General features: G+C 65.5%; 1 protein-coding gene across 1 annotated transcript; it reads left to right on the plus strand.

Moving 5' to 3' along the window:
• Positions 1 to 334: 334 nt before the first annotated feature.
• Positions 335 to 935, plus strand: LOC123253984 (EF-hand domain-containing protein D1-like). The gene is made up of 2 exons (XM_044683059.1): positions 335 to 660; positions 872 to 935. Exons 1-2 carry the CDS (start codon positions 335 to 337, stop codon positions 933 to 935), a joined length of 390 nt encoding a protein of 129 aa, XP_044538994.1.
• The last annotated feature ends 939 nt before the right edge of the window (positions 936 to 1,874 follow it).

Genomic DNA, 1,874 nt, shown 5'->3' on the forward strand with positions numbered 1-1,874 from the left:
TTCTTTTGGAGGCAAAGTCTTTGGAACTTACAAATGGAGATAAGAACATCTAGGTGGCACAGTTATTAGAGGGCCAGGGCTGGAATCAAGAAGACCCAAGTTCAAATCCAGTACAGGGTCACAAAGAGTCAGACACAACTAAAACAACTGAACAGCAACTGGAGATGGAGATATATTGCTGTTTGGCAACCTTCAAAGAATCCCCAGTCCCAGTTAAAATAAAATCCAAAGAGAGAAGTTCAGAGCCGCTCCCGGGAAGCAGCGATCGGGCGGGTGGACGAGCGGGCGGGCGAAGGAGCCGGCCCCGTCCGTGGGGACTGCGAGTCCTCGGGCCATGGCCAGCTACGAGCTCGCTCTGAAGCTGCAGCGGAGGCTGAGGCTGGAGCAGGAGGCCGAGGCTGCCCCGATCCCGCAGCACAACGGCTTCGACGGGGTGCCCGCACCGGCCTGGCCCTGCGGCTCCCCGAGCCCGGGAGACGAGCCGCCCGCCAAGGAGCTCACGGCCAACGCGGGCTCCGAGCTCAAGGAGCAGCTGAACCGGCGTCAGGACATCCACGAGGGAACGGCGCGGCCCCGGCCCATCAAGGTCTTCAAGCCCTACACCGAGTTTCGCGAGTTCAGCCGCCGCCAGATCAAGGACATGGAGAGCCTCTTCCGACGGTGGGTGCCCGCCCTCCCCGCCGCCCCGCGCCCCTCTCCTGCCTTAGTGTCCCCTCTCCAGCCCCGTCCGACCCCGAGCCTCAGCACCCCTCTCCACATTTCTGCACCCCTGAGCCTCTCCGGCCCCAGCCCCGAGTCCCTGAATCTCTGCGGCCCCTCTGCGCCTCTGCGCCCCCTCTCCAAGCCTTTGCGCTTCTGGGCCTCCCCCCAGGTCCCGGCACCCCCTCTGCAGACCCCCCAGTGCCCTCCTGCCTTCCCGCCACCTCCGCCCCTAGCTTGGGACGCCGCCCGGATTCCTTCCTCCCCATTCCTTCCCGCGCTCCAGCCTTGGGACATTGTCCCGGTGCCGCCCCCCCTCGCCGTCCCGCAGGCTGCCGCTCCTCCCCTCTTCCTCTCTCCTTCCTCCCGGGCCGCTGCCTCGCGTCCAGCCTCCAGCCCGGTTCTCGCCAGTTCCCCGCCACCACCTGCCATCCCCTCTTTCCCTTGAATTCCGGTTCGGTGCCCCACTCGGACTCTCTGTGCTGGGCGAGGGGCGAGCCGGGCTCGTGGGCACCGGGAGGGGGGAAGAGGAGCGGATGCCCCAGACTGCGCGGCCTGAGTGTGGGAGCAGGGAGGGGGTGTGGAGTGGAGCCCGAGCCCCGCCGAGCCTGTGGAGAGCTGCTGAAGTGCGGCCGAAGCGCGGGTTTCTCCCCAGGGAAGCCGGGCGCTGCGCGTTGGCCTTTGGGCTGAGCTCTGAAGGGCGCCCTCCACCGCCTCCTGCCTGGCCCACAATCACCTGCCCGAGGCGGGCTACCGGGCGCTCCTCGTTGCCAGGGCGAAAGGCGGCCATCGGTGTCTTGTTCGGAAAGCCTAAAGGGCCAGAGGCGGTTGGGGCATGGCTGGAGAGCGAGGTATGTGGGAGAGCCTTCCCGAGCCCCCGCTGCTGGATGCCAGACATTCCTGGAAACTCCTACCTTGGCCCTGGCTCATTCCGTAGGTTTACGGTCGCGTCTTGGGCCTGGGCGTCCAGGCCTTTCCCCGCTGCGGTGGGGTCACAGCCTCCCCATTTCTCCTGGCCTCATTTAACCCCTCCCGGCCTGCTCCCCGTGGGATGAAATGGGCTGCATCTAATCGTTCAGTGGGCACTGACTGGTCCACCCTCACCAATGCCACCAGGGGGCAGCCCTTTGGTTATGTCTTTTTTGGTCTTTGTCTCCATCCCCAGTGCCTGGCAC

The sequence above is a fragment of the Gracilinanus agilis genome, unplaced genomic scaffold (assembly GCF_016433145.1).
Source record: "Gracilinanus agilis isolate LMUSP501 unplaced genomic scaffold, AgileGrace unplaced_scaffold12497, whole genome shotgun sequence".
NCBI lineage: Eukaryota > Metazoa > Chordata > Mammalia > Didelphimorphia > Didelphidae > Gracilinanus > Gracilinanus agilis.

What these genes read in the sequence shown, in the direction of transcription:
- LOC123253984 (XM_044683059.1), top strand. Translation starts at nt 335, where the DNA reads ATGGCCAGCTACGAGCTCGCTCTGAAGCTGCAGCGGAGGCTGAGGCTG. An exon ending in ATGGAGAGCCTCTTCCGACG is followed by an intron (nt 661 to 871) that starts GTGGGTGCCCGC and finishes GCCTCCCCCCAG; the next exon opens with GTCCCGGCACCCCCTCTGCA.